General features: G+C 34.3%; 1 protein-coding gene across 1 annotated transcript; it reads left to right on the top strand.

The window, feature by feature from the left end:
- The first annotated feature begins 224 nt into the window (after window positions 1-224).
- LOC131037966 (subtilisin-like protease SBT1.7) lies at window positions 225-2,809 on the top strand. Its single transcript, XM_057970233.2, has one exon. It carries the CDS (start codon window positions 424-426, stop codon window positions 2,623-2,625), a length of 2,202 nt encoding a protein of 733 aa, XP_057826216.2. The 5' UTR covers window positions 225-423; the 3' UTR covers window positions 2,626-2,809.
- Window positions 2,810-14,724: the final 11,915 nt, after the last annotated feature.

Here is a 14,724-nt window from a genome sequence, read left to right as displayed (position 1 = left end):
ATTCTCTCCAATGGCAGGTTCGTCGGAAAGCTCCAGGCCAAGGAATCTTTACGTTTCTCACTATTTTATTCTCACATGACGTCTCCCTTTGAAAATCCAAGCAAATAATCCCGTGTTTACGCGTTCGCCTAATTGACCCCACACCTTTTATCAAATTCCTCGACTTTCTGTGTTCCGTGTTTGCTCAAATATCTTATCTCATGTGGACGGTGCATCCTTAGTTGCTTCCCGGTTTCCTTGGATGCTCAAATTCCTGATTTTTCATCTTCAGACTATACACTTTATTTAAAAAAACAAAAAGTGGTGTGCAATTATCTCCACATTTTCTTCTTCACGAAGACTTTGCATTGGCACTGCAATCTGTTAATCCTATTAAAAGACCCCTCCTTATGTCGCTATACTCACCATTTTTCTTCCCTCAAAATGAGTAACTCCATGTCCCTCGCCACGCTTCTAACCTTATTCCTGTTCTTCCTTTCCATTACAGCAAATGACAATGTAAGGAAGCCTTACATAGTTCACATGATGAAGTCCATGAAGCCCGAGCACTTCAGTTTGCATGAGCACTGGTATCATTCAATTCTCACCCACGCAACTTCTAATGCCTCCACATCAGATCCCAGCCTCTTGTTATATACGTATGAGGTAGTCCTTCATGGCTTTGCGGCCAAGCTGACCAGTGCGCAGGCTACAGCTTTAGAGAGCGTGGATGGCTGTCTAGCTGTAATTCCGTCCGCTCTATATAAACTCCATACCACACGCTCACCTCAGTTCCTCGGCCTCACCGACGGCAGCGGACTGTGGACTCAGAATTTGAATCGCGGAGAAGATGTCATAGTGGGCATGGTGGATTCGGGAATATGGCCTGAGAGCGAAAGTTTTCATGACGAGGGACTCGGCCCTGTTCCCTCCAGATGGAAAGGCGAGTGTGAAAGCGGAGAGCGATTCAGTTCCTCCAACTGTAACAGAAAGCTCATCGGAGCTCGATTTAATTTCTCCGTGGGTTACAAATCGCATGTGGGTGAGGATTTCATATCCCCAAGAGACAACCATGGCCACGGCACACATACTGCTTCTACTGCTGCGGGATCTGCTGTAAAGGGAGCGAGCTACAATGGATTTGGCAATGGAACGGCTATGGGTATGGCCCCTGCGGCCAGACTGGCCATCTACAAGGTCTGCTGGGGACAGAAAGGAGACTGTGATGCGAGCGACATAGCTGCTGCAATGGAAAAAGCCGTCCAAGATGGCGTCGATATTATTTCTATTTCAATTGGCGATGCGTCTGAGCTTCCTTTTTACACGGATCACACAGCCCTGGCAGCATTCGGGGCAATAGAGAAGGGTGTACTTGTTTCCGCCTCTGCTGGTAACGAAGGGCCTTTCTCGTATTCTCTTACAAACACGGCGCCATGGTTAATCACTGTGGGTGCGAGCACTATAGACAGAGAGTTTCTGTCTCCTCTGAAGCTCGGCAATGGCGAGCTTTTCAGAGGCTTGTCGTTATACAGAGGACCGGGGATTAAAAATCTGCCTCTGGCCTACGACTATTGCAGTGACCGAGGTCTCGATCCACACATTTTCAAAGGCAAAGTTGTGCTGTGCACTTCCCAAAGCAATTCAACGGAAAAAGCAAGTCTTGTGAAGGACGCCGGTGCAGCAGGATTGATAAATGTCAACGATAACGATTTCCCGGTCGATCAACCATATCTGCCCGCTACGAGCGTGAGTTATACGGCAGGCGAAAAGATAAAAGCCTATGTTAACAGCACCGCTGCACCCACAGCCACCATCAATCCCACGGGGTTGACAGTGGTGGGAAAAGCAACGGCTCCAATCGTGGCCCTGTTTTCTTCCAGAGGTCCAAGCCAGATCTTTCTAGACGTTCTTAAGCCCGATATAATCGCCCCTGGTGTTAACATCTTAGCAGCTGCCATAGAAGGCGGCTTCAAGATAAAGTCCGGGACCTCAATGGCGTGTCCCCACGTCAGCGGCACTGCAGCACTCATCCGAGCTGCGCATCCTACGTGGAGTCCTGCAGCAATCAGATCGGCTCTCATGACTACGGCATCCACGCTGGACAACAGAAAGCAGCCCATCAAAGATTCACTAACCTTGCGAGCCGCGGACCCATTTGCAATGGGTGCAGGTCACTTAAATCCAAGGGCTGCCTTGGAGCCGGGTCTGGTGTACGATTTGGGCCCTCAAGACTACATCAACTATCTGTGTGGTCAAAACATGTACACCGAAAAGCAAATAGCCCTGCTCACCCACAAATGGCCTCCCTGCCCCAAATCGGAATCAGGTGCAGATCTTAACTATCCGTCTTTCTCAGTTTTGTTGAAGTATGGAGAGCGTGTTCAGTTGAAAAGGACGGTTACCAATGTGGGCGGCGACAATTCCGTGTACAAAGTGCAGGTGAAGAGCAGTCCAAACATAAAGGTAAGCGTGGAGCCAGATACATTTGTGTTCAAGAAACGGAGTGAGCAGGCAAGTTTTAATGTGACATTCGAAGGCAAAGTGAAAGGGAGTGAGGAGGAGTACGGGGAGTTATCGTGGAAATGCATCCAAGGTGGAACGCACATCGTTCGTAGCCCAATTGCCGTTCTGTGGACCACGCTTTGAACTGGAGCAGCTCTCCTTTTATATAGCTAATATATACTATGTGGCTTTTAACGTATAAAAAAGGGTCGTTTAGACCGTATTGTCGATCGACCAGTCTGGATGCATATTTGACGGCATTCATCAATTAATTGAAATTAGATGTTCCTTTTTTCCGCTCAATCAATGCAAAGAAAATATTACAATAGAGGGCAGTCCACAGTGAAGAGAAGATGATGTCCATTTTGTCTACTCTTTGCTATTGCAATATAATTGAAAAATTAGGAAAAATTAGGTTTTGTTTTATGTGATTAATTTATTTAAATAATAAGTTGGTAATTGTATAGTATGATGGTTAAGTTGTCATATTATAATCTTTATCATAAAGTTTGAAATTTCTATTGGAATGTTATTGCTAAGTATTCATGTTGGGATGAGGTCTCTCATTTGTAATCTTACATGTTCATAGTTGTAGTCAAAAGCGTTTACCCCCAATAAAAAAAAATATTTTTAATTTTAAAAAATGATTAAATGAAAAATTAAATTAGTATAGATATTTTAAATATAAATTTTCAAAGCCGATAAAGACATAGTGTAATGGTTAAATCGTGGCATTATTGTTCTTGTAACCAATATTCAAACTCCTATTGGAGTTCTATTGCTAAGTGTTCATGTTGAGGATGAGGTCCTCATTTTTTACTTCACTGATTCATAGCTCCAATTGAAAAGTGTTTATCTCTATTCTTTTTTTAGTTTTTAATTATAAGTTTTGAGAAATATTACAACACATATGTTTTTAATATTTTTATTCGAAGAGTTATTTTATTTTAATTTAGAATTTTTTATTTATATTTATTTATATTATTTACATTGTTTTTTTAGTTTAAAAGTTATTTTATGGTTTTAATTTTTTTTAATATATGTTAATGTGTTACATTATTGGACATGAGTTTGTAAAGATATGTTAAATGTTACATAGGTCTAGTCTATTACAATATTATAAACTAATAATAGTAATAGTTCTTAGTGCTCAAATTTGCAGGCACAAAATTTGTTAAATTGTTCCTTGTCATTACATTTTTGTGTCCTAGCCCTTGTTGCCCATCAATTATACTTGATCTCGGAGATCTTTAATAGATCCTATTGGAGTGTTCCAAAATTTTATGGAGATCCTTGAAGGGTTTTTTTGGGGGTTTGTAATGGTTTTCCTTTATATTTTTATGACTAAACCCCTAGTCTTTTTATTCTTTGCCCAGATGTCCATTTGTATATGTCAATATATTCTAATACTCTAATGTTAATTTTTTTGGGGGGTTTCTTTACATAAGTCTAAAACTACTCTCCATAGTTATTGGCATCTTACTAGTAGAGATGAAGATAGAGAGAGAGTGGGGGAGCGGGGGAAACAAATAGGTAAAGAGATGGAGAGAGACAAGGAGACAAAGAGGGAGAGATAGATGGTGTGATAGAGTAAAAGAGAGATAGAAATGCAAGTAGATATAGAAAGAGTAAGGGGGGAGAGAGATATACTAAATATTAAAAAATTAAAAAAGTATTATCAAATTGAAAATAAATATAATTAAATTCTTAAACTTATAATAAAATATCAAAAATAAAAATAAAATATTAAAATTGACAAAAGTAAGATTTTAATTTTTATATTACAGTTACAATTCAAAATCAAAGGTAAAAAGTTAAAAATAGAATGAAACCTATTATAAAGATAAAAAAAAGGTTTATAAATAAGATTATTTTTTATGATTTTTTAGGTTAGTGGAAAATGGTTAATATTTATGGTCTTGTATTTTAGATTTCTTAATATTATGTAATAATTTATAAATAAATTTCTAATTATAAAAATATTTTTTTATTTAATAATGATATTTTTAAATAATATATAGATGTAATAAAACAAATTATATATAGATGAATGAAAATGCGATGTAATAAATAATCGTTATTTATTAAACAAATTAAATATTATTTTTATCAACATATAAAACATATACATTCTATGAAAATTTAATATGAAAACTTATTTTTATCTTTTAAAACAAAATCATTTTATTCTTTTCAAATGCTCATCTTATTAAATAAATATATTAATATATCTTCACATACATTAAGTTCAATTCCCTTTTATGATCTATGATAGATTTCCTTTTAATGCTTTTCTTATGTATCTGCGAAAATTATTGTAACATATATCCCTACTCTTCTTTGTGTTTTGATTCACATTTAAATAAATTTATATCATATAAAAATATATGAATGATTACCTTTACTAATAAATACAGTAATAATATAATTTTTATATATAGTAATAAATATAAAATATATTATATATGATTTAATTTGTATTATAAAAATATATATTATACATTAATTATATATCGTATTATTTATATGTTAATTAGTTTTCAAGATATTTAAAAATACACTAATTATTAATTATAATAATTTTATATTTGTATTTAATCATTTTTATTATATAATATATAATAATATAAATTTTCAACATGTATATCTGCCATACATACATCTTCTCATGCAAATAGATGCAATTGATCAACATGTAATTTTCAAACAAAAATCCAATATGCTATGAATAAAGTATAGACCCACTATCATAGAGAATTTCATAGGAAAGGACATCAATATGTGCATGAATTATGACAATTTTGTACAATAACATGTGGTATAAGAATAATAATATTTGTATAGATATTACAGTAATAAGATAGCCTCAAGCAATTTTACTTTGAATGACTTTTGTGGAGGCATATAAATTTGTCCCCTGGAATTACAGCTTTACAAGGACAATGATACAGACGTGGGTACATGGGTGTCTGTAGGGAATAATCTTCAATCAAGTATTTATTTCCGCGTGTACAGGCCCTCATGTCTTCTTTCATGATGACACTGTCTGTAAACATATAATTTTTTATATAGCTAGGACTTTCAATTGACATCAATGTCACTCTATATGTAAGTAATTTAAGGGAATATCATCCTTATCTTAATGACCACCAGTACTTTTTCCTACAGGATTGTTCATCTCATGCTTTCTACTCACAATGGGCGGTAGCATGCCAATCGCCACGCTTGTAACAGTACTCTTGTTCTTGATGTCCACTGAGGCCAGTGAGGAAAATAGTTGTGAACCCTGTGAACCCTCTTCCTTTATGGTTCATTATTTTGCATTTTGCATTTTGCATTCTATCGAGGAAATTAGAAATCTATGGTAAAGTGTGTGTTTAATAGTTAGTTAAATATCTATGATGAGTAAAGTTGTTGCATTTTATCACATTATGTAATTGGGTGTTACAACTTCAAGAGGAGTTCTATGTATGAAATTAATTAGTTTGGTATTGAGATTTGAGATGATTTGGATCAGTATATGTTCATGATAAAAAGAATGGTGGATATCTTATATGGATTCATAGCAATGTTCAATTGTAACTATTTTGGTTTGTGGGAGATTTTATTTAAAGTTCGCATTAGAAATATGGATATTTGGGGAGGTTGTTATGCCTATTAAAAAGTTATGAGTTGTATCACACGGAGATTCTCTATCAATGTATCATAGGAATTCATTGTTTTCTTGTTTTCAAGTTGGCAACATGTTTCATGAGGTTTAGGCGGTGCATCATCTTGAGGCTAACATAGATCATTTGGAAAGGTAGAGAAAGGTATAAATATGTGATTTTAAGTCATTTATAGAAGAAATCAAAGAAGATTAATAAGAATAGAGAGCTAACAAGTGCAAGAATGGGGGAGAATAAGACAACAAGCAATATAATATAGAGTGCAATCATGTGATTGGATCACATGTGAGTCCTTGTGATGTTCTTTTGCATCCTATGTGTAGCAAGATTAGAAGTGAAGTTTCAATATTATTTGTTAATGTATGTGAGAGACCATTGTTGTAGATTGTAATTCTGTTTGTGAAATATATATAATAAGAAATCTTTAGAGATTAGGGTTTTCTCTCATTGAGGGTTTTCCAAAGACATAACTTGTGTAAAATTACATGTTTTTATTTTGTGTATATATTTATGCTCATATATGGTTAGAAATCCTTCTAAGGACCCTCTAGTCATGATTACATTAGATTGTATCATAGAAAAGTTGATCATAAATTGGTGTTGGTGTGGGTGTGAGTCCAGCTAATTGATGTAGTTTTTTAGAATGAATTTCCAAATGAGGTGGATAAAGTTGGTGTAAATGAAGGAATAAATAAAAGAAAATGAAGCCCATTATGCTGATTTTGACTTTAGAGAATTAAATAAGATTTACAAGTTTCAAGATAGTTTAGAAGAAGTCTATAGACAAAGTACTAATCATAAATTAGTTTTTAAAAGTTGGTTGTAAATATAATACCAACCAAGAGAAGCTGTCAACATGCTACTAAAGAGTGGGGGAGGGTTTCAAAATGTGGTAGGTAGAATAAAAAAGCTATATGAGATGTTGAATGTAATGTAGAACTAGACGAATGTGTTAGGACAAAAATATGGAGGGAATTCTGACCTTAAGGTCAAGGAAAGCGATGAAGATGAAGATGAAGTAGATATTATTGAATTAATTAGAAGCCACGAGCATAAGGAAAACATAACATATTGAATGTCATTTTTAGCATTGATAAGAGGACAAGAGTAGACATTCTAAATAATTTTAGGAATTCCATCTCAAGCAATTGTTCTATACTAGACAATGGATCTAGAAACAAAATTTGAGTAGGAGGACATTGTGAATCTAGATAGGGTAAAATTTATGAAAACCAAACTAAAATGCCATACAAAAATACAGTAGAAGGAAGTTTAGCCGGAAATAAATAGAATAGGGAATTGTAGCATTGCTAAGTGTAACTAGATGGTGGAAAACCTAAAATGCAAATTTATTTTGGCCAATTACCAACTAGAGCTACTAGAGAAGCTACACAATAGTGAAGGGGAGATATGACTATAAAGGAGTACAACAATGGGTATTACCAATTGATAGTTATGTTGGAAAATTATGAGGAAGTAACTAAGGAGGTAGTAAAATATGTTAATAGACTGAGAGAATTGATCCATGATGAATATTTATGTTGGATATCTAGATAAAGAGGAGGCCTAACATTTGGCTCTAATTTCAAATTAGAAGACATTTTGAATCAAAAGGATATGTGAAATCACCAAAGAGGAAGAAAGTAGAAAAATTGGGGCAACTAGATGAGATATAGTCATAGGGAAGTGACCCCAAGAGGTCAAGGAAGGGGCAAGTGGTATTGTAGTGAAATAGAAGATCAAAGTTTCTATTGTGGAGAGAAAGAAGATGATATGACATATCCAAGTAATAACAGTGATAATTACATTAACAAACACAAAGGTAGAGAGCATGTGCACAATGAGGGGGAACTAGAAAGTGGTCACAACCACTTTTTAATCCATCAAAGGAAAAATGTAAGTTTGCTATAGATTAGTTGAGAGCGAGCCTAAACCAATTACTACCAAGCCAAAATGCAAGCATTATAATGTGAGAGTAGTATAACATGCTCTATTTTTCGTATGTTTAAAAAAAAAAATAGAGGCTAAGCTCATTTGAGTCTAGACCCATTTCTCTAGATGCCATAACAAAAGTAAGGAATAAAACACATGTGTTTACAAAAATATTTTAATTCAATAACTCATTCAATTTCTATTTTTTTTTCTCACATTTAATTTCTTTGACAATTCAAGTCAATAATTCATCAAGATTCTACATTTGTCTTCATCTACCTAACATTATATATATAATGTTTTACCTTTACTTACATTTGAATTCCACAATTTATGTTTCTAACCCATCTCATTCATTGAAAATTCTAACTATCACGATAAATAAATATCTATATTCTTCCTCAAATGTTGATTCACAAAAGCTTACACAGTTTATCCAAAAGCACTTACATAATATCTATATTCTTCCTTACACATTTGTTGGAAAATGCACAATTCTTTATATTGATTTTTTAAAAACCAAGAACAATTTTACATTAATTTTTGTGAAGTTTTAAATTAAATATATGAAATTTCCACACTTCACATTGATTTTTATTGGATGCACCTAATTTAGCTCCAAAACTGTGCTATCGTACAACCGAGATCTTTCGTGTTATGCAGACACAAAAACTGCAAAATAGGCCGCCACTGTCCCCCACTATAGTATAACACGAAAGTTATCGATGTACGACAATGCATTTTTGGAGCCATAATAGATACACCCATTTTTACTCAATATTTTTAGATTTGATCATGTAAATTTTTATTAGGATTTGGATCAAACTTCATGATTCATCATCAAAATATGATATGTTACTATTCTCTTGTTTCCTTACCATGATAATGAATCGTGAAATTTGATAGATTTATAATCAAAATTAATTTTTAGATTTTATTGAAAAAAAATAGTACCTAAATTTTATTATTGGGTCAAGCCATCTCCATGCTGAAAAGCAGAAAGCAACCCGTCAAAGACCCGCTAACCTCGCGAGCCGCAGACCCGTGAACGATGGGTGCAGGTCCTAGGGCTGATGTGGACACGAGGATTGTGGGCCCTCAACACAACATCAACTCTCGCTATCTCGTACGCAAACAACGTGGGCGGCGGCAATGACGTACAACGGGTGAGTGGAGAGAAAAGACGAACGTAATCATGGGGCCCAATTTATTAATAGATATTTTTTACCATGAAAATATGTAATGTTTAAATAAAGTGATATTCGTAGTGGGTATTATAATAATTATAATTTTTCTTTGAAAATTGATTGTACTGATGGTTTTTACTTTCAATAATAAAGTGATACTTATAATTAATATTATAATAACTAGCAATTGCACTTTGATATGCAATGGGTATGTCGAAAAGGCATGGAAGTTCAATTGGAGAAAATTTTAGTCTAGTTTTGGATACATTTGTGTTGTACATGAGGTTAATTGGTAGTAAATTTGGCAAATGATGTTGTTCGTGTAACAAAGGTTAGAAACTACGAGAGAGGACCTAGTAGTTGAGCGCGTTCCAATTGTTGTGACAAAAATTGTTGATTTAATACCGCCATACTTGTTGATTTAATGTCCAATTTTTATACAACATTGCACCAATAGTTGTGACTTTAAAGATGTTAACGCTGATGATGAGTACCAATAATTGAATGAAATATACCCTTTGTTGTAAAAAGCAACCAATCATGTGATGCCACATTAGCTACACAAGTGTTGGGGCCCCTTTTGCATGCCTATTGGTCTCACCCTTTTTTTGGGTTGTCTTGGACACTTTGGAAAAAATCATGCTGATGTGGCATCATATTTGATGATGTGGCCCTGAAACCTTAGTTATAAGCAGAGGACTTGCCAAGTAAGTTGTTGTAAAAAATTGGGAGTGATTTGAAATTTCCACGTAGAATTTTGAGAAGCGCGGAGTTAGGGGGCACAACTACTGGGTCCTCTCCCCTAGTCCATCCAAAAATGGGTTAAACAAAACCTCTAAATTAGCTCCCTTAGTCAATGTCAAAATATGGAAGATGATCATATAAGATAACATTCCAACATAAATTTTAATGTCCATATTGATTATGTCAAAATGATTGTTATATATTTAATATTAAATATGGTTGTAACATTAATGAATTTTTATAATTATTGTATGCCTACAATGTGGTATCAGCCTGCAATAGGGGAAAACATTGCAAACACACACATGAAACATTATGTTAGAGGTTAGAAATCAAAATCCAAAACCAAGAAACTAACTTTGAAAAACCAAACTCTAAGCACGTTCCATGTTCCTCTATCTCTAAATATCCTCAAGATTCAAGGTGGCCCTCACTTGGAAGAGCACTTGATCTCTTGGATGACAACCTAGAGAACGAGATTTAAACGATTCTATGATCAAAATAGATGCAACTATGATCCTAGTGAATGATGACGATATGAAACTAGATAATGATATGGTGCAAGATATTGATATGAAGCTAAAACTAATATGAAAATGGTACTAAAATGAAGCTAACATGATATGAGATTAACATGATATATCTAAGATTAAAATGCTATAAAAAATTATCTAAAATGCTATTATATCAAAGAGAGATAATGTGCTTAATGTTATGAGACTATAATATAGATGCATAAAAACTTGATATGGAGAATGAAGAATGAGAGCTCTTTTTATAGGAAAAATAGGGCAATGGGGGGTTGATATTGAATATTCTCAACAAGGGCTAGGATTGAAAGTTACTCAATCCATGTTTACAATTTTTACCAATGAAATGGTGACAATTGTCAACAAGAGGTGGCTTGAGAGGAGATGCAAGAGGCATTAAATGCCTGAGGAGACACGAAGGTTACCTTAGGAGGTAAGGTTATGATTAGGTTAGTGGATAACCAATGGATAAAGCCTTTACCCAAGGGGTAAACTCTTATGCAAGGGTTAATAGGATAACTAGGGTCAAAGCCATGAGTGCTTGATGAGACCCTTGGGTTAGCTGAGGGTTAAGTTAGAGAGAAAGTCTATAACCATGTGGGAAGGTTGAGTTAACCATTAATGGTTAGGAAGACTTTGGGGACAAATTTGTAAGAGTCCTTCCAAATTTGGGGGAACTCAACAAGTTAGCTTGTTGAATGGATAAAGCCTTTATTTCTTTTAGAAGACTTTCTTCCAAATTTGAGAAGTGACCTCCTCAAATTTAGGGAATTGACATGATTAGAGGGATTAGGCTAATTAAAAGGGTTTAGAAGAAACTAGAAGGCTCTAGAAGAGGTTTAGGAGGCAAGTGGGAGATGTAGGATTTTGCAAGTGGGTGAGGGAAAAAAGAATTTAATTAAAATAAAATTAATTTATTTTAATTTTGGTTGCAACTTGCATTTGTAGGATTTTGCAAATGGGGGGATTTAATTAAATGTAAATTTAATTAAGTGGCTATGAGGGAGATTTTAATTAAATGGCTAAGATAGAAGAAGGGAAATATCAATTAAATCTTTAATTTGATTAATAGGCTAATTAATTGGAAGAAATAGGGATAATTAAATGAATAAAATTCAATTAATTTGTTGTGCAACTTTTAGGTGTCTACAATTATATTAAGAGAGATTGTAAGTCTAATTGATTTCTCAAGAATATTACGCAATTGAGATATCATAGTCATCATAAAATACATATGTTTATTATAATTCATCTATTAAAAATATTTAATAAATAAGTTTTACAAAAGATTTAAAATCAAAATTACATATTTTATATATGATTTGTCATTTATGTATTAAAGCTAATAAGACACAGAGTTTAATTTTAGTTAAGAAGTATAACGGCGGAGAGATATAGTTTTATCTATAGGGGAGAGGACCTAGTAGTTGTGCACCCTTACTTCGTGCATCTCAAAATCTTACATGGAAATTTCAAATCACTCTCAATTTTTTACAGTAGCTTACTTGGCAAGTCCCCTGCTTATAACTAAGGTTTCAGTGCCACATCATCAAGCATGGTGCCACATCAACATGCTTTTTGTCAAGGTGTCCAAAACAGCCCCCCCAAAAAGTGAGACCAATAGGCGTGCAAAAGAGGCCCCAATACTTGTGCAGTTGATGTGACATCACATGATTGGTTACTTTTCACAACTAATGGTGTATTTCCTAAAAAATAATAACTTTAAAGACACAACTATTGGTGCATAAACACACAAAATTTGATATTTTATGTTTCAAACAATATTTCTTATTTGTATTATTATTGAAGCAAAAAGTATCAACAACCCTCACAACAATTCATACATGCTCAACTACTGGTGCTCTTCCCCTATAGAAAAACACAAGATGCATAATAAAAATAAAATAAAAGAGAAAAAGATCACAGTGGAATCATGCAAGGAACCAATTCAACACACAATCCATGAGATTTGTGGTCATTATGCAAGTGCGTGTGAATATTAAAGAATGTATAGAGGCACATTTATGGAGGAGACAACTCGCATTAATAAGGCAAGGGCACAAGTAAGACTAAGTATAGCCATGCCATTAGTATGATATGGCATACTAGTTTTCTAATTATCTAGAAAGCAATGTCAAGTTGTGCGGTAAATGTTGGTGGTCTCGTAAAAAGGGTTTTTTTTCTGATGGGTTGCACTAGATGAAACCGGTATTTTGTTGTTTCCTTCGGTTAATAATAATTACGTTTTAGATGACCACCATAAATACGCCAACTACATAGAGGTGAATGTGAAGAGAATAAATCGATCAAAAAATGACCTGAATAAATAAATAATCAAATTACAATTGACCATGCCATTACTAATTTCCATTTACTCTGTCTCTTGGGTGGCATGAAAGCCATTCGGAATTAAAGCCTAGGGGAGAGAGAATTGATGGTGGATTTTAATAACCTATTTCATAATCTTCCATTGTATCACAGGCAAGAAGAGAAGAGTTCGGGAATGAAAAGGGACGATCTAGATAGTATCGTATTCTAGGAGATGACATATCTTTGAGGCATTTTGTAAACACTTCAGATGCTATTTCAAAGATTTTATTTTAGTAGTCACAAAAGTGAGGAGACAACATCAATTAGGCATTCTATCACGTAACCCACGTGCTTGTACGATGTTTTCACACTTTGCATACATGCATACCAGAGCTATCACTTTGATAGCTTCCCCACAACTCCCAGCTCAGAACGGGCAGAGAAGATCTAGGCTTAAGGTTGCGATTTCAAATATTCTTGCAATCATTATAATATTTGAGAATACATTCCTTTGGGGCATTTTGTTAAACAATGCATTTGCATTGTCTACACTTTCACATTTTGCGTATGCATCTACTAAGGTAGTTACAATTAGGAAACTTGATAAAATATCTCTATCCTTTATACTTCCAAGCATGTCCATAGATTGTCTCTACACTTGCCATTTACACTTTCTTTAAAGTTTCTAAAGCTCGAGGGATGCCCATACCCTATTCCAAATCTCCCATTCTATCACATGAAGGAAGGGTGCTGCCAAAGGTTGAGAGAGCTAGATTTATAGCCAACTACAATGGTTTAAAATTTCTAAAGCCTTTTCAACCATTTATCTCCTGTGTATCTAATCCAGTCAATGCATATCCTTGAATCATTGCATTCCATGAGATAACGTCTCTTTGAAGCATTTTGTCAAAAATCTAACTCCTATTTTGGCACAGACGAGCACAGGAAATAAGACGGTCCATATTTTCCCAATCATCTTGCAATGATTTAACAAAGTTTGAACATTCACTTATTCGGCATCAGGTGCAACCATGTCATCCTTGATAGAAACTTATATCAATTTTTTTAATATCTCCACTAACATCTCAAAATTGACATGTTGTCTACATAACTATGCAATCAAGCCACCAAAACCGCATTATATGTGGACATATCGAGCTCTAATACTTATCATACTTGCCCTATTAGTGCACTACAAATGGATGCCACTTTGAAAATTCCTTCCGCGTTTGTTCCTCGTACCTATTTAATGTCGTCTCAAAAATTTAATGCTCCAAAGTGTTCTAAACAGCTTACGTACATTTGCTTGCCCAAAAAAATCAACGGATAAATTTTTCCCAATCGTCTTGCATAGGTTATTATGAGATTTGAGCCATTGATTTTAAAACAGCTGGTGCATCTCATATAAGAGACGCCTTCGGTGTAATTAGAATTTATTCATGAATGGTGAGTGTATTAATGATTTTTTCTTTTAATAAATAAAATGTTTCTTGCAATTATAATAATATTTAGAATTTCTTTGTGAATGGTGTTTGTATTGTTGGATTTTTTTTCAATTAGTATGTGATGGTTATTGTGAGCTCTATTTTTCTATGTCCTTGCCGCTGATGCACTTGGATATCTCCTCCAACATGCTCAAGAAAATCCCCTCATTCATGGCATTTCCCTCACTAGAAATACTACAGCCATTAACTCACACTTTGTTGATGATAGTATGATTTTTTTACAAAACTCAACAGATAATATCATTAATTTGTTGGATTTCCTTTATTATTATCATATTCTTTTGATCTTACAACTTGCTAAACACAAAACTAAATTTTGGATGACCTGCCCCAATCCCCATCCCCCTTGGATTATGGAGGAATGGAA

The sequence above is a fragment of the Cryptomeria japonica genome, chromosome 7 (assembly GCF_030272615.1).
Source record: "Cryptomeria japonica chromosome 7, Sugi_1.0, whole genome shotgun sequence".
In the NCBI taxonomy this organism is placed as follows: domain Eukaryota; kingdom Viridiplantae; phylum Streptophyta; class Pinopsida; order Cupressales; family Cupressaceae; genus Cryptomeria; species Cryptomeria japonica.
This window is presented reverse-complemented; position numbering and strand designations above follow the sequence as displayed.

What these genes read in the sequence shown, in the direction of transcription:
- LOC131037966 (XM_057970233.2), top strand. Translation starts at nt 424, where the DNA reads ATGAGTAACTCCATGTCCCTCGCCACGCTTCTAACCTTATTCCTGTTC.